Here is a 21,413-nt window from a genome sequence, read left to right on the forward strand (position 1 = left end):
TTCAGGGCTATGGGCTAAGTACTGGAAATAGAAATGAGTGTAGATTTAGGGTAAATTTTTTTCAGTGCTGACTCGATAGACTGAAGGCCCTCTTCTGACTCTCTTTGATTCTATGATTTGTTTCCTCATCCTTCCGCGTAGAAATGTGTTGAGCCACATCTTGTTGGAAACGTCAGCTGAGAGTTGTGTAGTGAGGTCAGGAGGACATCTGAGATATTAATGAAGGCAAAGATCAACAATTTCTCTCTTCAACTGTTGGAATTGCAGGGTGGGGAAAGAAAGAGAGCTGATGGAGAGAGAGAGAGAGAGTGAATTGGTTAAAGTAAATATAAATGGAGAAATAAAGACTGAAAGACAAGAAAGAGAAAAGGAGAGAAAGAAAAGTTACAAGAATTTTAAAATTTGAAATAGTTCCTGGAAACAATTTCCTGCCTGGAGGGGTGAGTCTCCTTAGTTTCAGCTGCTTCCTTCCTTCAGAACTTGAGTGGCATTACTGGACCATTAAACTCCTCATTAAAATGAGTCCTTAGGTCATTAGGTGCCAGGTTTATCTTTTCTGCAGTGAGTTTAATTCCTTTTAATCGAGAAACTACAGCAATTTCTTCCAAGGCACTGGGCAACTGACAGCTTCAGATTTTGTGATGCTGACAACAAACCAGCAAAAATGTGCAGCAATTTACTACCTCCTCTACATGCCACAAAATGCTTTTGTTAACACCTTGATGTTGGACCATTGTGTCAACACCAGTTTGTTTTGGACACAGGTCCTCTGTGATGTCCAGCTAGAATCTCAGCCCTATCCATAACAATCACTCAAACCATGTAGTTCTCCTCTGATTTCCATCCTCCCATCTGTGCTCAAAGAGATCATTGAATCACACTGGGCTATATCTCCCAGTGGCTGCAACCCTTGGTACCTCAAGCAAGGAGCCATTCTGCCCATGTGAGACTTGTCAATGAGTGTTGCCAAGCAAATCTCCCGAAGAGCATCACAGTTCTGTTCAATCCTATCTTCTCTGAAGCATCGCACTCAGCAGTGCCCAGTAGTGATTGGGATCCAGAATCCTAGTTAACTTTCCTTACCCCTGTGGTCAGTGCTCCCACCTTTGCTCTATCTAGCAGAGGCATTGAGGCCACCTGCATCAGCTCTGCCTCTGGCCTGACTGAGACTATTCAGCACATGGCAAAGATTAAAACTGAAGATTGATCACTGCTTCCCAAGAACTTGACAAGTGATAGAGGCTGGTACAGTTACAACATTTAAAAGGCTTCTGGATGGGTATATGAATAGGAAGGGTTTACAGGGATATGAACCAAATGCTGGCAAATGGGCTAGATTAATTAGGATGTCTGGTCGGTGTGGATGAGTTGGACCAAAGGATTTGTTTCTGTGCAGTCTATCTCTATGACTCGATGTATTTACTCCTTAATCTGTTTGCATGGTTGTTTTGAGTCATCACATTTTAAATGATCAAAATTTCTAATAGTTTACGAGAACCAGTGGTTTGGTCAGGGGTTAAATAATCTGCCCAGGACAATCCCTCTCTGATGCTCATGCTTCTGTTTACCTTTAAACCTTTTTATTCTATTTTGGACAAGCTGTTCATCCAAAGTTTTAACAAGGCCCACGTCCAGGAATTCTTTGAGGGCATCTTTTGTGGTTAAGATTTCTGGAGGGTGGTTATCAGGATCCCTGAGTGTTGAGTCCTTGGGGAGTGTCATGAATAGAATTCCCTATTTATCAGTTACTATGTCTTCGTCCTTGCCAGCTCCCATGCACTCAGCCACTTGCCCTTTGACAATGGGTTAATTTGACACATACATTGATGGTGATTGGTTGGAGTATGATCCAGTCAGGCAGTTTCCTTATCACTTTAACAGACCTTGGACACCCTCCCATTGGATGAGAGTAGCATTAGGGCAAACCTGGACTTTAAATCAAAATAAAATCTTGTGTGACACAGTGTATATGAGAGAATATTAAGGGATTTGGTTTTGAAGTCATGGTGTTACTCTGTTATGGCTGAATTGTGAACATTCCAAATAATACCGCTTAGTATTGGAAGTAAAATTGATAGGGTTGTTCCTATTTGCTTTATTTCAGCTGGCAGAACGACTACAAATGAGGAGCTTGAAGACATGCTGGAGAGTGGGAATCCTGCTATCTTCACATCTGGGGTGAGTCACTCCCTTATCTCCCTGGCACTGTGAAGCTAAATCCCACAGTGGAATCAGAACCACGACACAGGACGATAATGACACTGAGCCCATCAAACAGTATACTATCAATCATAAGTTTGAAGTTACAGTGAAAAATACTGAACACTGTATCAAGTTTTAAATAGACATTTAAGCATCAGTTTGGCAATGTTCTTGACTTCTAATCAGAAGATTGTAGATTGAAACCCTACTCCCACAAGCTCCTAATCTAGGTTGATACTTTGGTATGAACTTCACTGTCTGAAATGAGATGTAAACACTAGGACCTCTCTATCTGAAATGGAATTTAAAGATCCCATGGCACAGTGTCAAAAAGAGCAGCGCTTTCTCTTGGTGTCCAGTCTGATGTCAGTCTTTGTCACATTGACGGCATGGTGACTCAGTAGTTAGCAGTACTACCTTTCAGTGCCAGGGACCTGGGTGCAATTCTGGCCTTGGCTGACTGTCTGTGTGGAGTTTGCATATTCTCCCTGTGTCTGCGTGGGTTTCCTCCCACATTCCAAAGATGTGCAGGTCAGGTGAAGTGGCCGTGCTAAATTGCCCATAGTGTTCAGGGATGTGTAGGTTAGGTGCATTAGTCAGAGGAAATGTAGAGTAGTAGGGTAGGGGAATGGGTCTGAGTGGGTTCCTCTTCAAAGGGTCAGTGTGGACATGTTGGGCCTAATGGCCTGTTTTCACACTAGGGATTCTATGATATTCTCCCAACCAGAAACAATTAATCTTTTTTTTTCTGTGCGTAAACAAGTTGCCAAACTCACTAATACAGTGACAACACTGTGAAGAGTATCCATTGGTTAATAGCACACTGGGATATCAGGAGAATATACCTAAAGTTGTTACCTACACAGAGGTCCATTCATCCTATTGTAGCACTAAAGCAAATTGCAAAATGTGACACATTGAATCTTAACGTGTGGCGGCTGCTGTTATAAAGTTCACTGATTGTGGCACTTTGTTTTGAGCAAGATCCCATAGGCTGCAATGAAATAAATGGCTATTTTTTTTTTGGCGATAGTTTAGAAAAAAAGATGTTGACAAGGTGACAAAAAAGAAAGTTAATTTCTGTTTGCATAGCTCCTTTCACCTGCTTAGGGTATTTAAAAATGCTCGATAACCAGTTTATACACAGCAATGTTCCACAAACATCAATGGTTCATTTTGGAAGAAATGGCAAAAGAAGGTGTAGATTAATATTCTGCATCTACAAAGATTTTAGGATTTAAGAGAGAGACTAAATCAAGAGCAGGACTCAAGTAGTAATAACAGGATTACATCTGCTGTCACATACCAGTTATTATAGGAATAATTAAATAAGAAGGACCAGTGCATTTTCAGTAGTTAGATGCATTAATAGTTCAATAGTATAGCCAGGAAAAGTTCAAATTCCTTGAACATTGGAACTATTTCTCAGCTCTGTGGGTTCAAAGAGATGGACATAAATCATACTGATTGATCTGAGAGCTGGTGCTATTTAATTGTATTCTGATGAATGTTTTAAAACCATGGAATTACTGGTAGTAATCTTGAGGATTATCTGTTTGATATTAATGAAATAAACAACAATCAACATAGATTTAGGCAGAGGAAGATCCCTCTTTAATCTTTTTGAAAACCTGAAAACATGGCAGATGTAAACATCCAGATCACAGTGGACAAAGTTCTTCACCTATTGTTGTGAGTCAGAGTTGAAGATCTGGGAATTCCAGGTAGATATTAGGAATGGATAAGAAATTGATTGAAAAGGAAATGGCAGCTTTTGGTTAAAGACTTGGGTCAGGATTCATTGGGTGTAATTTGAACTTGCTGAAAATCTATTCATTTGCTCAGAGTTAAAATCAGACTTGAAGCTGTTTGCTTCAGGACTGCATTCTTCCTTGGATCACATCTCTAATGAAGATGACAAAGGAGTGGCTTCACTTTGAAGTATTCAGTCTGGCATCAATCTGTGTAAGCATTGCCCAGAGACTTCCACCTTTTGTCTATTCCTGAATCTGACTCCTTCTCTCCTTTGGTGTTTTTACAGCATTTATTAAAGTATTTCTTCTTTGTGCACAAATCTGATTGAAGATTGGATTTCTCCCTGGTAAATGAAGCTGAACTTCATCTGGCTACACCTAGTCTTGAGCTCCAATTTGGAAGTTGACTTGATAAAGGCTTCACAAAAGCTATTGTGTTGCAACTAACTGGAGTAGGAAAGATGTCAGTTACCCTCAGTAACACTGAAGGAACAATGTTTTGTCCCCAATTCTCAAGGTGAGAGAAAGATGGAAATTGGAAGCAGGATTGATAAATTTTTCAGATCATTCTGATGGGGGTTGGACATGTAGAAAGATTAAATGTCCATGGTAAACAGCATATGGCTAGGCCAGGAAGCTAAAAATAAAGGATCAAAAGAATCATCAGAAGAGGTAAGCGGGAAGAGATTGGATGAGAGATGGAAAATAGAATCAAGAGAGGAAGAAATAAGTTCAGTGGAGGCTGAGTTGATGGGTCTACCAGGGCAATAAACTACAACTTGTTAACTACAAGGTGCTCTTGTAGTTAGACCAATAAGTGGCTTTCCTCTACCACTTGAGTCCAAGTAGGCCCTGTAGTTTCTGACACTTCCTCTCAGGAAAACTGAGGGTAACTGACATTTTCTTCAGTGTTGCTGGGTCAAAATCCTGGAACTCCCTTCCTCCTCAGCACTGTCAGTGTTTCTACACCAAATGGACGGCAGCACTTCAAAAAAGCAGCTCACCATCACCTTCTCAAAGTCACCAACTGTTGGCCTTTTACCCCAATGAATGAATGAAAACAAAGAACTACAACAGTTTTACTGGTCCACAAACCAAATGTGGATGCTGGAAATCTGAAATAAAAACAGAAAATGGAGTTCTCTTATGAAGAACTGATCACACTCAGCAGATCAGCAACTTCTGTAGAGAGAGAAAATGAGTTTGTATTTTAGGTTGATGGCCTTTCATTTAAAAATTAACCTGTAATTTATTTCAGTACTGTTGGGGGGAGGCTTACTGCTTGCAAAATAGTTATTATGTGTTTCTGAATAACACCGCACTTATTAATTGGGTTAAAATCTTAAGAGTCCCCACGATGCCCACGTCCCATGAGTAAACAACATAAAAACCAGGAGAGGGAATAAATGCTGGCCCAGCTTGTAACACCCAAATCCATGATATGGTGTTGGACTGTGATTTTTAACTTTGTCCACCCAAATTCATGAATTAAAATGGTGATACTGAAGGAAACCATTTGTGAATGTAATGCAGGAGTTATCACGTTGTCTTCAAAAACGGGAGAATTTTAGTCACCAATCTCCATCAGTGTAGACTTGGCCAAAGCAATCCACAGAGAAAACTAATGGTTCTATTTCTGATGTATCCTGGCTCAACCATGTCCTCTTTTTAAAAAAAGAAACAGCAGGACATAGAGAGGTGCTTCAAAAAACTGCTAATAAGGTGACCAAAATCTATTTTTATAGGTGTAATGTTTTTATGAAGTGTATGTCCAGGTATTCCAAGCTTTGTGTCTGAACTGCTCACAATCCACGTTAGAGCTCTGTTCCGAGCTTTATTTTTAACTGATCGGTTTATAAAAATGTCTTGACCAGGGGCTAACTGATCTTGCTTTTTCCCATAGATCATAATGGACTCGAACATAACAAAGCAGGCACTGAATGAGATTGAAACACGACACCATGAGATCATCAAACTGGAAAACTGTATCCGTGAGCTGCACGACATGTTCATGGACATGGCAATGCTGGTAGAGAGCCAAGTAAGTGAAGCGGTGAACGGACAGTGTTCCCATTCTGAACTAGTATCACAAAACTAGCTGAGAGCCAGGTAAACAGTAGACCCAACATTGTCCATTTGGATTGAATTTAAATCCTATATGGCTCCTCGACGATGCTGATATTAGCTGACAAAACATTTTGATCAATGAATCCCTTTAGGGAAGTGTGACTATATTTGTGTGTGTAAAATCTATTACTTTACACTGTGGCTTGTGAAACTGTTGGCTGATGTTGAATTTCATTATTGATACTAATGTCAGATTAGGTGCTATTGCATTAGGATCATGTGTCCATTACAGTCTGGCCCAATTAGGAGGCTGCATGTTCATCTTTTCAAGTTTTTAGATATCATCTCGAAATCTATCTTATAGTTTTCTCCACTTCTATTGTTTCTCCCAGGCCAGTGGTCCTAACACACTTTACTATTACCCAGTGTAGAGAACTAACTGAGCACAGTCTGGGAAAGAAATTTCAGATGCCCTTGACTTGTGTAATCCATTAAGAGCAACATTTACTCCAACTGGTCCATTGGAGACTCTGTTTTCTTGCTGCAAGATTTCAGGTAGGCTCTATCCAGAAAACCTCCCCACAGTTTCACAAGCCTAGGCAGAGGATTGAATTGGTAATGTTATCATATTGTTATGGACCAGGCCAGACCCCCCTTAAAACTTTTCAAGAAAGTAGCCCAGACCCTAACTTTGCTGGTTGTTTTAACCAGATGTAACACGGATATTCCAGGAGGGATGCAGCGAGTCAAACCACTTAGTTTCAAACAAAACAGAATTTGTTTACACGATTACTGAATGAAACACCAACAAAAAAAGAACAGAATACTGAATTACATAGCCTATCCGAAAACCCAACAGATTTTCCCAACTTAATGATGTTGTTCCAAATACATGCAACAATTCCCATAAACACCTCTTGGCAAAAAATGAAAAATCAAACACAGGGTCGTACAGGAGAGAAGTCAGAGAGAGATGGCAGCATGGAACACCCTCTTCCATGTCGCGTTTCTTGGATCAGCAGCCTCCAAACTGCCTGAATGCTTTCAGTGAATGTGAGAACTGGCCGCTCCCCTTTCATTGTACAAGTGATTTAAAAAAAAACTTGAAAGCCTTTGTCTGAGGCAGTGTCTGTTAGCTATTACCCATTTGTCCCTAAAACTTTCCAAGCCAGACTTTTCAGAATTGCTGCTTTTACGACCTCTCTGAAAAAAAAGCCAAGGGCAACATAACCTTGTTAAAGGTGCAGCATCATCACAATTTATACCAGCTCCCATCTACATAGTCCTCATCACTCACCCGTCAGGGGTTGCCCATGCTTCTCTCACAATGAATGCTGCATTCCCCCTGTCTATTCTAATAAAGTACATGAAAGATGTGGAATTTCCTCTGATTAATTATGAGCAATGCCACTGTGGATTAGCTTGGCACACACTGACATCTCTGCCATGCTTGATGTGAATTTTTATGTTTCAATTTGTGAATCCCTTTAGTTATTGTTGGTTTTGTTTACTCCTAAGGGTTACGGAAGCTCAGTCATTAAGTAAGTTCAAGTCAGAGATTAATAGAATTACAGTTACTAATGACATCAAGGGATATGGGGATAATGCAGGAAAGTGGTGCTGAGGTAGATGATCTGGAATGGCAGAGCAGCCTTGAGGGGCTGAATGGCCTACTCCTACTCCTACATACCAATGTTCATAAAACCCACCTAGTTCTCCCTCCCCCCCCCCCCCCCCCCAACACCCCACATTATTTTAATTTTACTGATCACCTCATCTGACCATTTTGTAAACATTTCCTACTCCAAGCATTCACTCTCACCCCTTTGTGAAAACAAAATAAAATGCAGTTTAGTTTACAGCAAAAAGGTACAAATTACATTCGGAACTTAAACATTGTCCCTAAGGCTATTGATGTATATCTTAACTCCACAAAGTCCTAAGATGTTCTGCCTTATCCCCAGCAGAATGATATCAGAGGATTGGATGGAACTTAATGCAATCTCAAACATTAGCCTTTTCTGAACTATTGTTTTACTCAACAGTTCTCACAGAGAAACAGCTCATTTGACCCATTGATATTCATTTATCAATGGCTCCCTGTGAGAAAATTTGCTTGTGTTATACCCGTGCCTTTTCCATGTAGCCCTGCAAAACTTTGCTCTTCAGATAATTTCCTTTAGAAAGCCACAGTTGAATCTCCCTCCACTCTCAGGCAGTGCATTTCAGATCCTAAACAACTTGCTGCGTATCAATGTTTTTCTTCTCAAGCTCATTCTGGTTCTTTTGTCAATCACTTTGAATTGGTGTCCTCTACGTCCAGATCCTTCCACCCGTACGAACAGTTTCTCCCTTCCTAATCCAATTAGATCCTTCATGATTACGAAGTTTTCTATCAAATCTTCTCTGAAGAGAACAATCTCGTGACTCCCATCTATTCTTGTAGACAAGCTGAACTCGCTCATCCCCGGATCCATGTTCTTCAATCTGTTCTACACCTTTTCCAATCTGTTAAGGATCCTTCCCGAGTTATGGTGCCCAGAATTAGACACTGTACCCAGTTGAGGCAAATCAATGTTTTATACAATCTTATTATAACTTCCTCTTTTGTGTTCAATCCCTGTATTTATGAAACCTAGCTCCTTTGTGTCCTAAAAAACTGCTTTCTCAACCTATCCTGTGCTCTTCAAAGATTTATTCATATATATTGCAGGTCCCTTTGCTCCTTCACCTCTTTTAGAATTATAACTTATATTTTATATTGTCTCTCCACATTATCCCTACAAATGTGAATCACTTCTTACTTCTCTGCATCCGACTTTGTCCACTATTCTAGTCTACATCCTTGTGAAGCCTACAACTATCCTCTTCATAATCCATAATATTTCCAAGCAAGGTGACATCTGCACAATTTTAAAATGTGCATTCAAGTCTTGGTCACTAATATAGGTCAGGGCAAGCAAAGATCCTGATACCCAACCCCTGGAGTACACCACTGTGGACTAAAGAGACTGGAGATTATAGAAAACTAAACCAAACCTATTTAAAGACAGAGATTGAAGAGAGGGAGGATTAGAATTCTAATGGAGCTCCCTGTAGTGCTGGTTTCCAGTGTTACTGGGAGTCTCTGCCTGTGAGTCAGTTCTGACTATACTGCTAACAAGTCGATGTTTTCTCCTGCTGCTAATACCCTGGACTGGACGGTGGAGTCCTGCAGGTATTTGTATCTCTGTATTTGTAGCATGCCATAATTTTTTAATTTGCATGAGAGCATGTGCTACAAATGATTTGCATGCCCTTGGGTATTTTTATGAATGCCGAAATATAACATCAAATCTGCCAAATGTGCAGTGTTGTCTAACTGTTACCTTGTTAGCATGGCTTCTCCCACTCTTCCAGGCCTAGTAATTACCAACATCAGTATTATTAGTATAAACCTGCTGCTCACTATTGTTGGAGTAAGCTACATCCCATGAGTAGGCCCCTTCAGTGCGAGATCCAGGCTCTAGTGGCAATCTCAATGTAGCTACATATTCAGAGATGCATGGCTAAGAATCCTGCATGAACATGAAATAACAGACATCAGAAAGGGCAGATGTCCCTGCTCCCTCCCTCCCCTAGGGGCCAACACTGGACTGAAGCAGCACACAGGAAATGCCAGAATCTGCTGACAGTGCCCAGTGTCAAAGGGGGCAGATCTTAATGCAATGCATTGGAACATTTTAGCTGCAAACAGTAAGGGTCTCAATCAGAGTAAAAGATCCCATGAGTGGCTGTTGGGAGCTCGAGGGGACCGGAATGTTTGATCTGAAATGTGACCCTTCAGCTTTGGGGTTCAGGGCTACTGGAAGAACAATAAAAATGAGAATAGTGGTAGTGGCAATGGGATGTTTCAGTGGGACTTAGTGAAACACACCACCACTACTTTTCCTGGGAGGTGGGCTTTCCGTTGAGAATAAGTCAGTAAAGATTAACGTTTACATGTAGTGTTCAGAGAATCCTCATCACAGTATAAACACTCTGAACAGCAGTGATAGACATTAGAAATCTTCCATTGGTCAAAATCTACTACAATTAAAAACTAAAGCCCAATCTTTAATAGCTTCTGAAGTTCTCACCTGGGAGTGATTGAACGATCTGATCATTGAGTCCCAGCATAAGTGAATGGCTCACTGTGTCATGGTGGGAGATGGATTATGTGCTCTTTCACCCCCATATTTGGCTGAGCGATTGTGTTGATCTGCCAGGCAAAAGAATGAGTTCCATGCAGTAAGACAGTAGTTACTGTGGGGCTGGTCAATAAAGCCCCCAGCGGCTTCAGCAGAGCATGGGAAATGGCTGCAAGGTCTGGGCAATGAGCAAGCAAACAGGTGGCTTTTCATTTGTATTTGTATGTGCTTGGAGTATCTGGACTTCTTCTTAACCTTTACCTTCTGTTTCAGGGTGATGTGGTCAATAGCATTGAGCAGAACGTCATCAATGCAGCAGATTATGTCGAGCAGGCAAAGGACAACACGAAAAAAGCAGTTAACTTTCAGGGTACAAGCAGACGGGTAAGTGGCTGAAAAGAACCAGACACTGAGAAAATCTGTTATTGTCATATGTCTCTGCTCTTTTCCTTGACGCCCAGGGAGAGATGATAGACAGGATCGAATACAACGTTGAGCACTCAGTTGACTACGTAGAGAGGGCAGTGTCCGACACGAAAAAGGCGGTTAAGTACCAGAGTAAAGCACGACGGGTGAGTAGTGCAAGTGTCTCCATCTCAGCATGTGGCATGGCCATACCCATTTGTGAACCATGCTTTCCCAATCCCAAAGAGACCACAGTCAGACAATGTTTCTCAACCCTTGTGGTCACATGATTGACCTGCGGACTATATTAGGCCCCAGATGCCCTGCAACCCCTATTAATTGCCAATCTGCAATTCTCTCTGAACTTTTCTTTTTAGTTAGGGACACTGCCCAACCCTCTACCTGAGTTTATTATCAATGGTGTGTTTTCTGCTTACAACGTCACTGGACTCTTTACACCACTTTACAGGTTCAGAGGACATGAGTTCAAACCAATCCACAGTTGCTGATGGAATTTAACTTCATTTAATAAAAAAAATTAAAAGAAAATCTGGAATTGAGAGCTAGTGTTTGTAGTCATTGACAATGTAACTAGCATCGATTTTTATTTTAAAAAATCTACAAATATTTTCAAGGGAAGGAAATCTTCCATTTTTAACCTGGTGTTGCCTACACGTGACTTCTGTCCCATAGTTATGTGATCTATTCTTAACTGCTGTTAATGCAAAATGGGGATGTGGAATAAGTGTTGGCCTTGCAAAGCACATAAACAAAACTGGAGCTCTTGGCTCATTGACACTATACTGTAATACAATATACACGGGAGTATTAGACTCAGATGTGATAAATTTTGAAATGTGCATAGCACTCTACAACTCAGTGGTGCAACCTTGAAACAAATCTTACTTTCTACCAATTTCTCCCACTCCCTGGTACCATTATCCTAGAGTCATACCACTGTGAAGCAATGTCTATATGTTATCATAGTATAGTAACAGGGAACAATTATATCACTTTGCTGGAAACAAATCTTTCTGAGCAGTGATATCTTAAGGTTCAAGCACACCAATGTATTGAATGTTGGTGAAAGTCTGACATGCTTCACCAGCTATTCAGAACACAATCCCGTAATGTATGTCCAGGCTTGCAATGGTACATCTGTAGAGACTCATCATATGTTTGAGTTCCCTGATGCATGTTAAAGAGTATCCATTAAGAATGGTATCACATGGAAGCTAAAGCCTATGTCCGTGGAATCATGACAGAGAAACATTTGCTTTGCTGACACCTAACTGTGCTCTGTGGTCCTTCCATTTCTTTTACCTGTGCTTGGATCCACTGTGAAGCATTTCTCCCAACAGCACTTGAATTGCTGATCCTTTCATGCACACTTTCTACCGCATCAAACCAGCTGGTGGTTTCCATCCCAATGCAACATCCATTACTCATGGTGAGCACTGTTGTGGCATCCTTGCAGAAAGTGCCAGCTCTATTTGCAGTGCTGGTTAGTAGTATGTTAGAGGCAAAGCTTCTGCATGTAGTGACTTGAAGAACATTGAGTGAAATTACATATAGGGAAAGTGTCTGAGGAACAATCCTGTCCAGGTGATGTAAGTTTCAGCTGGGGAGCATTTTGGGAACAGTGATCATAATTCGGTAAGTTTTATGGATAAGGAAAAGACTGGTCCTCAGGTGAGAGTGCTAAACTCGGGGAAGATTAATTACAACAGTATTAGACAGGAATGGGAGCAATTAGATTTGAGACAGCAGTTCGAGGGTAAATCCACATCTGACATGTGGGAGTCCTTTTAAAGACCAGTTAATCAGAGTTCAGGACCAGCACATTCCTATGATGATGAAAAATAAAGATGGCAAGACTTAGGAACCCTGAATGACAGAGATATTAAAAGTTTAGTCAAAACGAAAAAGGAAGCATATGTAAAGTTTGAGAAACTGAAATCCTTGAGGAATATAAAGGAAGCAGGAAAGAACTTAAACAAGGAATCAGATAGACTAAAAGTGCCATGAAATGTCCTTTGCAAGTGGGATTACGGAGAGTCCCAATGCATTTGATGCACATATTAGGAACGAGAGAGTAACCAAAGAAAGGACAGGTCCAATCAAGGGCAAAGAAGGGAATTTATGCGTGGAGCCAGAGAAAGTGGGTGAGGTGCTTAATGAGTACTACAAATCAATATTCACAGAGATGGACATTGATGATACTAATATTCGGGTGGGGTATATTAATATTCTAGGGTAGGTTGGTATTAAGAAGGAGGAGGTGCCGTGTGATTTGAAAAACAAGGAGGTAGATGATTCCCCAGCACCTGATTAGATCAATCCCAAGATACTTAGGAAGGTAAGGGAGAAGATTACTGGTGTTTTGACAGAAATCTTTGTATCCTCTTTAGCCACAGGTGACGTCTCAATGTACTGGAGAATAGCCAATGTTGTTTCTTTGCTTAAGGAGGGCAACAGGGATAATTCAGAAAATTTTAGATGACTGAGTCTTACGTCAGTGGTAGGGAAATTATTGGAGAAGATTCTTGGACATTTCTTTTTCAAATGTGAGTAAATATAGATTTATTAAGGGTAGTCAGCATGGCTTTGTGTGGGGGAGGTCTTGACTCTCAAATTTGATTGAGCTTCTTGAGGAAGTGAGAAAGATTATTGATGAGGATAGGACAGTAGATACTGATTACATGTATTTCACTAAAGCATTTGACGGTGTCCCTCATGGTAGGCAAGTTCAAAAGGTTAAGTCACATGGAATCCATGGTGGGTTGGTCAATTGGATTCAGCATTAGCTTAATCAGTGAAGACAGAGTTTGGTTGTGGAAGGTTGTTTTGCTGACTGGAGATCTGTTACTGGTTGTATTCTGCAAGGATCAATGCTTGGACCTCTGTTGTTTGCAATATATATAAATGAATTGGGTAAAAATATAGGTGGTCTGATTAATAAGTTTGTAGATGACACAGAAATTGGTGGAGTTATGGGCAGTGAGGGGAAGTTGTCACCGGATAAAGCAGGATATGGATCAGTTGGAAAGTTGAGTGGAGAAATGGCAGATGGTGTTTGATCTGGACAAATGTGAGGCAGTCTATTTTGGGAGATCAAATGCAAGTATACAGTAAATGGCAGGACCCTTTACAGCATTGATATACAGAAGGATCTTGGGGTGCAAGTCCATAGCTGCATGAAAGTGGCAACACAAACAGGTGGATAAGGTGGTAAAGAAGGTGTATAGCCTGCTTACCTTCATCAGTCAGGTCATTGAGTATAAACATTGGCAAGGCATATTGCAATCAAACTTTAGTTAGGCCGCATTTCAAATATTGTGTGCAGTTCTGGTCACCAAACTATGGGAAGGATGTAGAAGTTTTAGAGATGATGAAAAAGAGGTGACCAGGATGTTGCCTGGATTGGAGTGTATTAGCCCCAAAGAGAGTTTGGACCAACTTGAATTGTTTTCAAACTTGGATGCTGAGGGAAGACTTCATAGAAGTGTATAAAATTATGAGAGGCATGGACAGAATGGATAGTAAGTGTCTTTCTCCCCAGGGTGGACATATCAAATACCTTAAGCTTAAAATGAGAAGGGAAAAGGTTTAAAGGAGTAATGCAAGGCAAGTATTTTAGAGAAAGGGTGGTAGGTGCCTGGAGCCATAGGAGTCATAGAGCAGGAAACAGTCGGTCCAACCAGTCTACGCCATGTTCCCAAACTAAACTAGCTCCACCTGCCTGCACTTGGCCCGTATCCCTCCAAATATTTCCTATTCATGAAGTTATCCAAATGTCCTTTAAATGCTGTTAATATACCTGCATCCACCACTTTCTCTGGCAGTTCGTTCCACACACGAATCACCCTCTATGTAAAAAAAAAAGTTGCCCCTCATATACATTTTAAATCTTTTTCCTCACACCTTAAAAATATATCCTCTAATCTTGAACTCCCCCATCCTAGGGAAAAGGCCCTTGTCATTCAGGTTATCCATGCCCCTCATGATTTTATACACCTCAATAAAGTCTCCGCTCAACCTCCTACAATCCAGTGAAAAAGTCACAGTTTATTTATATATCTCAAACCTTCCATTCCTGTCAAACTTCCTGTCAATATCCATTTCTGAATCCTCCCTAGTTTAATAATATCCTTCCTATAATAAGCTGGTGGCAGAAGCAGATACATAGCGACATTTAAGAGACATTTAGAAAGACACATGAACAGGCAGGGAATAGAGAGGTACAGACATGTAAAGGCAGTTGAGATTAGTTTAGAATAGCATCATGGTTAGTACATACATGGTGGGCTGAAGGGTCTGTTCCCGTGCTGTACTGTTTTATGTTCTAATTCGTAACTGAAAAGATATTAAGCATTCCATCTTGCCTGAGGTGGTGCTAATGTTCATTCCACAGCCCAACCCACTATTTCACTTAATAAATTTTACCAAGAACATGCTTCCTTAATGCAGTCTATCCTGATCTAATGTATTCAGTATTTCAATATAATGTAACCATCTCAGCCTGTTTTTGATAGGACCAATGTGTCTGACCTCATCTTTAACATTACAATTTGTCTCATTCTGACATGTCTTAATGTATTGAAAGACTCAGATCTCTCCTGACTTAATCTAATCTAGTCATCATATAATGGATCTGAATGCAGTAGATCCTTGTCAAATCAAAGCCATTGCAATGTTTTAAATAAGGCTAGCCTCATATCACTTATCCTGTTATATTATATCCCAATACAATCATCTCTAATAAAATCGCTCCAGTACAATCTGACCAATTAGTGTATTTCAATATAATGTGTCCCAGCTGTTGTCATGCCCAGTATAAGCATCAGGGCTGTCTGATCACATAATAAATGGCCTGATATAAAGAAAGGCCCTTTCTGTACTGTAATCACCTGCTTTCACTTTGCACTCAAATAAGCAGTTTTCTGAGCTAATGTGATGTCTACTCCCCGATCAGAGCCAATCTGAAAGAGCTTGCCAGTATAGTATTAATCATACCAGACATTGTGTAATTTACTGCTGTGTAAATCACTGCCATAAACCAAACATAATTGTGGCCTTGGTCGAGACCATAAGCCTTGGTCAAGACTGATTTGTGTTTTTCCAAGATCTTGCAGCCAACAGATGTATAAAACTTTTGTTGCAATCAACCTGAAATCAAACTATACCTTTTCGTTCTCCTATGATGCTACTAGATTGAGTTAAAAATATCTAGGTGCAAACAGGCCAAAAATGAAAGTTTCTTCAGGATATGATAGGTAATTGTATAATGTACCAGAACCCTATTTATCCCTCTTGTATTTATCCCAATGTATTATTGATTTATTCCATTCTGATACACTTTACAATGTAGTCTAACCTATTCCAGTGCAAAGCATCCCAGGATATATGTACTTTCTGAATCAAAATAACTCTAACAACAAGGATGGGAAGCAGACTTACAGTTCCCATGAATTGTAACCATCAAAACTGGGTTGGTTTATTTTGAGTAAGGTGTTGAAATCTTAAAATATCTGAATTCTGACTCCAACCAGCCTGTTTTCAGTGTTATAGAAGTGGGATGGGGATGGAGATAGACAACCAACTGAAAGTCAGGATATTAGGTAGGAATTTAAATATTATAATAGAGTTGCTTGTATAGCATTTGACCACCATTATGAATTCATCCCAAGCCTTCCTAAAGTCAGCACCTAAATGGAGATGATGATTTCTGGATTGGGGAGGTTTGTGATGGTTGCACATCACCACCTTCACTCAATCCTGACCTTGAATCCCCCAATGACCCAACTTCAGTCCACTCCCTAACTCTTGCAATCTGCCAAATGATCTCTGCATTCTCCCTCCATCCTCAATATACCCATTAGTCTCTGATCTTGCCCTATTCCAGACTCTGATCTTGCACCTGGCCTTCATTCACCATTCATTTCAGACCCCAATCCTTCCTCTGACTGCCAATCTCAACATCACTCTAGCCTTTTAATCTTTCACCTGACTTCAGCCTGGTCTCCTGGTCATTTATCTTACCTACTGCAGCCTTTCCAATCCTGCTGTCCCTCATCTTTATTCCCTGGTTATGGTCTGATGCCGAAGTCCTTCCTGCCCAATAGGCAACAAAGATCTGGCTGAGCATGATCAGTAAATAAAAATAAAGGTTATTAGATCCTGCTATTAAATTGATCAGGACCTGCTGGGAGCTTGTTATTTCCTGACCTCCAGATGACTTATTTCTGAGTTTGCTTGTTGTTTAAGACTTCTAAATGGAGAGATATTGCAGGAACACAAAGGAGAGCTATCTTGTTACTTGAGAATCTACAATATTCAAATACAAGCCATATGACCTGACCTGACCGACATGAGTGTTAAAGACAGATGCTGTTGTACTCCACAAATGCTAGAACATTTGTATACAATTAAATAGTATACAAACTGCACATTAAGTATTTCCATTAAAATTTCTGCTAAATTTAGTTTGCAGAAGTGTAAAACCTATCACTAGTGTAAGCAGAATGCAAATTTTAAATTTCAAAACCACCTTGACATGTTTAACAATGATAATCTGCTCTAGTTTTGTTAATAAAGCTTTAAAATAGATTCATCACCAAAAATAAACAATTTTAGTAAGTGCTTCAGTTTTCCAACCGTGTATAACCAGATTTAACCATCACAGAAAATAACAATGAAACACTATACAGAATCATTTAATAGTTTTGTTGTTGTGTGCTAGTCGGTTTTTTTATTAAACTGTATACTTTGTGATGTTACATGAATAATTTGAAGAACCTTCCTTAATCAACACAATCTTCAGAACCTTACATTTCCAAACTGGGAAGCAGGGTCATTTTGACTGATGCAGGCAAATCAAAAATCAGATCTTAGAAGAAAAATTCATAAATAACAAATGTAGACAGCTTGGAATATAATCCACGTGAGTTAAAGTTCTTTTGTGCAGATCAGCTGATTCTGCCTGGATTGCACTGATCTTTCTGACATGAATGAACAAAAATTTGATCCCCTAAATTTTACTAGCTACTAAAGCATAAGAGCATGGTAGGACTTAGTGAATATGGTTAGTGTCACAGACACAATCTTATTCATGAAGTTGTAATCCAAAATTTTAAAACTAGAAGCTCTTCGACTGACATGTGTTGTATGCAATTCCTTTAAACAAAGTTTAATGAAAATTGTTAAATTTGTTAAATATTTAGATAATTTTTGTATTGAGTTACTGTTACAAATGTCAACTAGTACTGTTTCATGATTTTGAAGCTTTTTACATGGGAGATCACAAATGGAGAGTACTAAGGAAGTATGTGAAATGTAAACCAACAGAAGACAATATTCAGTAGGTATCAAAGATAATTAAGGGTAAGAATAAATTAGAACTAAAATTATAAATGGGAGATTGTGGCAAAATACCATGACAAACAAAAGCAAGTAAAATAATTGGAGAAATGAAGAATAGTAAATGTATGTGAAAAACATCAAAAGTGACAATGAAAGATTTATAACTATGTATTCATTAAACAGTGGCTACAAATATATCAGTTAACCTTAAATAATGGTGAAATGACAGTTCTGCAATGAAACAAATCCATCTTTACTTAGGTTCACTGGGGTCTGATAATCACATTTCCAGGGACAGTGATAAAGGAGCTAAACAATATGTCAATACTGATAGCTGTGGTCATTAAAAAGATAGAAAACACTTAGACAATGTTACTGCACCTGACACTTTGAACATAATGTTTTCAAATAGTAATAAGGCCTGAAGTCTCAACCATCTTTAATGAGTTGTTCCAGAGGATTAGAAAGTGGTATACGTAACTTTGTTATTTCTTAAAGGAAACTATAAACCCACAATTTTATATCCATTATAGAAAAGGCCTTGAAAAAGCATCTTGAAGATTCAACTGGTTAACCTGTAATTGGAGAATGCTAAAGGAGGTCATATAAGGAGAGGCAATGGACTTATGACATTACCACTAGAGTATTAATCAGGAGACCCAGGTAGTGTTCTGATGACCTGGATTCGAATCTCACAATGGCAGATGGTTGAACCTGGATTCAGTTCTTTAAAAAAGTCTAATTATGACCATGCAACCATTGTCAATTGTCAGAAAAAACTTTATATCAGGTTGTCTAATGTCCTTTAGGGAAGGTTATGATTCCAGACCCACAACAATATGATTGACTCACCTGCCCTCTGGGCAATTATAGTTGGGCGATGAATACTGGCCCAACTATAACTAGTACCTTCCTAGTGGATGGGACAACATAATCAAATCAGAAAGTTGGATTTTCACAAAGCTTTTTGTGAGGTTTTATACAAACAATTAATGGGTAAGGTAAGGAGTAATGGAACAGGGGTTAAATGTGATTCCAATTAGAGGGTGCAGAATTCAACTCAGCCTTACCTTAGCAGAGAACCTGTGTACAGATTTAAAGAGGTTACACTGTTGCTGTAAATGGATTTGATCTCACCGAGAAGGCTGGGTGCAGTTCTAAGAATTTAACAGCCCCTAAAAGCCACAAATCAACCCCAAAATATTCAGTAGTAGCACAAGAATCAAGTGGATTGTGGTCACTCAAATTGAAATGTGCAATACTCATGTATAACTTCTTAATAGCCTATATTTCCCAGTATTCCCCCGCCATCCACCCCCACATTTTTGCTCTGCATTAATTTAATGGTAGTTGTGACAGAGAAAGAAATAAAGCAGAGATTGATAATGCCAATTCCCAGCTACTTTATTTCTGCTAGAGGCATGTTAACAAGAAAGTCATGATATGATGCCATCCTATTTTTTATTTTCATGAGCTTTAATCACAGCTCGTTTTTTGGTACACTGAAGGGGAATTTGATTTGTAGGGACAAGTTTACCTGGTTGTTGCTGCAGATAAAACAGATTTTACTTTAGCACTTGCTTCCTATTTTTTTCCATTTTTTATTAGTTAGCATTTTCCTGCACATCCCTCTTTATTTTTAAGACAATGAACAGTGGGTTTTTCCCTCAGGAATTCTACTCCACCTTTGCTTCTTGCAACAGGAAGAGGAACAGTTTCAGGGCTCTTTGGGAATATAGTCTCCAGCTGCCAACACCCACCCATCAGAGCATTCAGGCAGAGTCACTCCTACCTGTATTTGAGTGATAAGAAATGCCGAAGGAAGGTTAATTTTTTTGTCAGCTGTTAGAACTGCCATGGTTCAAACAGATCTGCAGCCCACTTTCACCTACACCACCAATGACTGTTATGGATACCATCACTGACACCATCTTTGACATCTATGATAATGTTATTTCATATTTGTTACTGTGCACGTCTGTAACAGCCAGACATTGTGCACAGATGTGTATCAGGCAATGCACAGCTTTATTGTTCTTTAGAACTAGTAATTTCGTCATTCTGCCGTTGACAACTGGTGGCAACATGATAGTGCACTGGAATTCTATTGATTTTTCAAAATCCAGTGATTGTTTCAACTCTCGATTGATCATTGCTTCTTCTATATGCTGATCAAGTCTTGGTAACTGTGTGTCAGAATAGCCCTCATCTAACAACAGCCATGATCCCCAGCAACACACTCTCAACTCTGATCCCCAGCATCTCACTTTCTCCTAACAACAGCCATGTCCTGATATGGACGATGTGTAAACAGCCTGGCTCTACCTAGTTGTATGCCACAACAGATGTAACTGAAGGGAGGGCACTCACATTGCATTCTCTGCTTATTCCACTGGTCCCAGGTATTGATCCATAGGAAAGCAGAGGGATTGATTATGGAAAACAGTGAAGCACTGGATAATATTTGGTTGCAACTGGTTGGCAAATCCATCCAAACTGTAATGGATAGTTTGCTCCAACCTGGAGTTCAAGACTTCTATATTATTCTGAAACTCAATGGAAAAAGCAATGGCTGCATTAAGAATGCTGTAGAATGACTTCTACAAGAGATGTTTCTGAAGCTGCTGTGTGCCCGTTGGTGGACTAAAGTGCTCCAAAGTGCTATGCACCATCAAATATGGTCCTTTTCATAAGGCCCCCATCATTTGTGATACTGGTAGATGAACTAACAAGAGGTCACAATGGCTTAGTGCTAATGTCACTACAACACTATCCAGAGACCAAGGCTAATGCTGTGGGCACATAAGTTCACATTCCACCCAGCATTTGGTGGAGGTTGAATTCAGTTCATAAATCTGGAAAATAAAACTGGTCTCGCTGTTGGTGACAGTGACCATGCTTATAGTTCAGGGAAGAAACCATTGTCCTTAATTGGTCTGGCTTATACGTGGCTCCCAACCCACAACAATGTGCTCAACTCTGAATTACCCTCTTAACTGGTAATGGTTCAGTGAGCTGCTCAGTTCAAGGGCTGTTAGGGATGGGCAGTGAACGCTGACTGCCCAGCGATGGCCACATTGCATGAAAGACCATTTAAGGGACTCCGCTTACTGCCATTGTGATTAATCCAACTGCACATGGGCCTCTCACTGTCAGTTTATGCAGTAGCTGAAACTGTGCAGGAAGCATTGCAGGGGGTGGACTGGACATCCTGAAGGAACAGGCCTGTTGAGAGACATCCCCCTATCCTTCCTGGTGACTCATGCCCACCCACTCTGACCCCTGCCTGGTGAAATGCCCCCTCCCGGCATTCCTTACCTGGAATTCTTCACCAGGGGAGATCCTTGACATGTCAACAACATTCCACACATAGAGTGGGAGATATTGAGGGCTATATTACACATTGGGTATGTATGATTCCACAACATTTGAGAGACACAAAGTGTTCGGCTCA

At 40.0% G+C, this 21,413-nt stretch overlaps 1 protein-coding gene across 7 annotated transcripts in view; it reads left to right on the plus strand.

Moving 5' to 3' along the window:
• Nucleotides 1–21,413, plus strand: part of LOC140491405 (syntaxin-1A) — a 264,150-nt gene that overhangs the window by 211,270 nt on the left and 31,467 nt on the right. For 3 of the 7 annotated variants that reach the window (XM_072589539.1, XM_072589537.1, XM_072589541.1), the window contains exons 7-9: nt 2,105–2,178; nt 5,860–5,997; nt 10,466–10,576. In XM_072589539.1, coding sequence (XP_072445640.1) covers nt 2,105–2,178; nt 5,860–5,997; nt 10,466–10,576 — 323 coding nt within the window. Of the gene's footprint in view, nt 1–2,104; nt 2,179–5,859; nt 5,998–10,465; nt 10,765–21,413 lie in introns of those variants that run through there. The other 4 variants (XM_072589538.1, XM_072589536.1, XM_072589540.1 and 1 more) reach the window with 2 other exon arrangements.

Source organism: Chiloscyllium punctatum, chromosome 19 (assembly GCF_047496795.1).
Source record: "Chiloscyllium punctatum isolate Juve2018m chromosome 19, sChiPun1.3, whole genome shotgun sequence".
NCBI lineage: Eukaryota > Metazoa > Chordata > Chondrichthyes > Orectolobiformes > Hemiscylliidae > Chiloscyllium > Chiloscyllium punctatum.